The sequence below is a fragment of the Mercurialis annua genome, linkage group LG5, assembly GCF_937616625.2.
Source record: "Mercurialis annua linkage group LG5, ddMerAnnu1.2, whole genome shotgun sequence".
NCBI classification, from domain to species: domain Eukaryota; kingdom Viridiplantae; phylum Streptophyta; class Magnoliopsida; order Malpighiales; family Euphorbiaceae; genus Mercurialis; species Mercurialis annua.
In genome coordinates this window covers 29,776,100-29,779,524 of record NC_065574.1, presented here as the reverse complement: position 1 = coordinate 29,779,524, position 3,425 = coordinate 29,776,100, and the positions used below count along the sequence as shown (strand labels likewise).

Here is a 3,425-nt window from a genome sequence, read left to right as displayed (position 1 = left end):
AGTTAGCTTCGCTGTATGATATTGCATCGGCCGAATGCATCTACGAGGACCAAGATCAAGACCTAACAGGATCATTGCAAATTGAAGACATACGGCTGGCAACCGGGAAACTAGAAGATCGCAACATACAATCCCTTAGTTCGAGAGGAGAGACGAGCGTCCCTCGCTTGCTTGTTAACTCGGATCGGCCGGTATCAGTGACCCTAGGGGGCAAAGGCCGATCCACCATCCTAAAAAATCTTCAATGATAGTGCGACATAAAGAATTGAGGGAGAAGATTAGGCAGTTAGATTCGCTGTATGATATTGCATCGGCCGAATGCATCTACGAGGACCAAGATCAAGACCCAACAGGATCATTGCGAATTGAAGACATACGGCTGGCAACCGGGAAACTAGAAGATGATCCCGCCCAAGTACAAGACGACCTCTTCGAAGTTAATCTGGGGACAAATGAATCGCCTAAGCCTATATATATCAACGCAGGACTGGACGAGGGATTCAGAGAACAACTGGTCGCTCTACTTATTGAGTTCCGCGATTGTTTTGCCTGGTCGTATGATGAGATGCTGGGCCTTGATCATAATATCGCCGAGCATAAGCTTCCATTGAAAAGTGGGTTTCGGCCATTTCGGCAACCTCCCCGGCGAATGTCCAGAGAAGTGGATGCTCTCATCCAAGACGAAATTAAGCGGCTGGAAGATGCTAAGTTTATTCGGGAAGCCCAGTACACCGAATGGCTCTCCAACATCGTACCGGTGATGAAGAAAAACGGAAAGCTCAGAGTATGCGTAGATTTTCGGAACCTCAACCTGGCCACACCCAAGGACTAATATCCTATGCCGGTAGCCGGCATGCTAATAGACAGGGCAGCAGGACACACGATACTCAGTTTCCTCGACGCACACTCTGGATATAACCAAGTTCCAATCAGCAAAGAGGACATCTCCAAAACAGCCTTTCGATGCCCCGGGCCGATCGGAGCGTACAAATGGGTCGTAATGCCTTTCGGCTTAAAAAACGCAGGGGCAACGTATTAGAGAGCGATGAACAAGATGTTCAGGGGCCTTGACTGCCTTGAGGTTTACATCGACGATGTCGTAATCAAATCAAATACCGGCGAAATCCATCTGGCCGACCTCCGGAAAGGTTTCGAACGTATACGACGCAATGGGTTAAAGATGAATCCCCTGAAATGCGCATTCGGCGTTTCGGCTGGAAACTTCTTGGGTTTCTTGGTTCACCAGCGGGGAGTAGAAATAGACAAGAACAAAGCTAAGGCGATTATCAATGCTGAACCACCCAAAACCAAGAAGCAGCTCCAGAGGCTCATCGGTCAAATCAATTTCTTAAGAAGATTCATAGCGAACACAGCGGGCCGACTTCACAGCTGGAGTGTTTTGCTGAGAGGAAAAGAGGCCGATGAGTGGATATGGACGGACGAGCAACAGAGGGTGTTCGACGATTTGAAAGGTTACTTGGCAAAACCTCCGGTTATGACCCCTCCAAAGCCGAATAAGCCGTTGTTACTATACCTATCGGTTGCACGCGAATCCCTAGGATGTATGCTAGCCCAAGAGGACGATGGGGTCGAGAGAGCAGTCTACTATTTGAGCCGAGGACTGACGGACACAGAAATTCGCTATACCGACATAGAAAAAATGTGTCTATGCCTGTACTTCACATGCTGCAAGCTGCGATACTATATGTTGCCGGTCGTAGTGTACGTATTGTCCCAGACCGATATCATTAAGTATATCTTATCGAAGCCATACCTGAGGAATCGGATTGGAAAATGGGCGATTGATATGTCCGAATTTACGTTGGTGTATGTTCCCCAAAGAGCAGTAAAAGGACAAGTGTTGGCAGATTTCTTGGCCGATCACCCTGGTATTACCCTCAAGGAAGAAACAGTCACGTTCTGCGACGTCGCCACATGGGAGATGTGGTTCGATGGGTCCAGGACAAGCCAGGGGGCAGGCGCAGGAGTACACATCGTCACACCCTTGGGGGCATCCTACCAGTTGTCATTCAGACTCCAGTTCGAATGTACCAACAATCAGGCAGAATACGAAGCCCTAATTTTTGGCCTTGAAATCCTTGCCGAACTGGGGGCAAAAACAATCAACGTCAAAGGCGATTCGTTGTTAGTCATTAAACAAGTAACTGGGGAGTTCAAATGCGAATCCGAACTGCTGGTGAGGTATTGCAATAAGGCAAAGCATCTCATCGAAGGCTTTCAGGACACAAGGATGGAATACACAGAGAGAGCCGATAATGTTGTCGCGAATGATTTAGCCCAGCACGGTAGTGGGTACAAAACGAATCTCTGCTTGGACACAATAGAAAGAGACATGCCGAATCTACATACTGGGGGCATCACCATCGACGAAAGAATATTTTCGGCCTACCAACTTGATGTTAACCAAGATTGGAGAATTGAAGTCCTGAATTGGTTCGAGAAGCCAGACCATACGAATAGTAGGTTGAGAACCTTGGCACTAAACTATGTAGTTCTAGCGAGCGAACTATATAAAAAGGGCTTTGAAGGGCTACTCTTCAGATGTATCGGGCCTAAAGAAGCAATGCTAGCAATGGCCGAAGTTCACGAAGGAATAGCCGGTGCGCACCAAGCGGGCCCTAGAATGAGATGGTTAATCCACAAATATGGCTTCTATTGGCCGAAGATGGAACTGGACTGCATAAGATACGCAAAGGGGTGCGAAGCTTGTCAGAAAGCTGGCCCTATACAACATGTCCCGGCCGAGGAACTACACTCCATCATCAAGCCATGGCCGTTTAGAAAATGGGCGGTCGACCTCATAGGGAAAATATATCCTGGCTCGTCTGACGGCCGCACTTTCGTTATCATCGCCACTTGCTATTTCACTAAGTGGGTCGAGGCCAAACCCTTGAAGTCACCAACACAAGAAGCTGTGATCAAATTCTTCAAAGAATATATCGTCCACAGACATGGATTACCCGAATCAATAACCACTGACCAGGGGACGATGTTCACAGGAGGCGATATAGTTTGGTGGGCTTCTCAGATGAAGGTAAAAATGTTACATTCAACACCATACTACGCCCAAGCCGACGGACAGGCCGAAGCCACGAACAAAGCGATCAAGCTTATAGTTCAGAAAATGATTGAAGAAAACCCGAGATAATGGCATGTGCTTTTGTCAGAGGCAGTTTGGGCGAACAGGACCAGCCAGAAGTCAGCCACCGGGACTTCGCCTTTCAGATTGGTGTATGGTTATGATGCAATGTTGCCAATGGAGCTGACAGTCACGTCTACTCGCCGCAGATACCAGAACAAATTGTCCAAAGACGATTACTTCGACAAAATGGTGATAGATGCTCTTGACCTCGACGAAGAACGTTTGACGGCGCTAGATCACATCGAAGCTCAGAAAAGAAGGG

At 47.9% G+C, this 3,425-nt stretch overlaps 1 protein-coding gene across 1 annotated transcript; it reads left to right on the top strand.

The window, feature by feature from the left end:
* Window positions 1-838: 838 nt before the first annotated feature.
* Window positions 839-3,169, top strand: LOC126681773 (uncharacterized). The gene is made up of 2 exons (XM_050377324.1): window positions 839-984; window positions 1,390-3,169. The coding sequence occupies exons 1-2, from the start codon at window positions 839-841 to the stop codon at window positions 3,167-3,169; spliced, it is 1,926 nt and encodes a 641-aa protein (XP_050233281.1).
* Window positions 3,170-3,425: the final 256 nt, after the last annotated feature.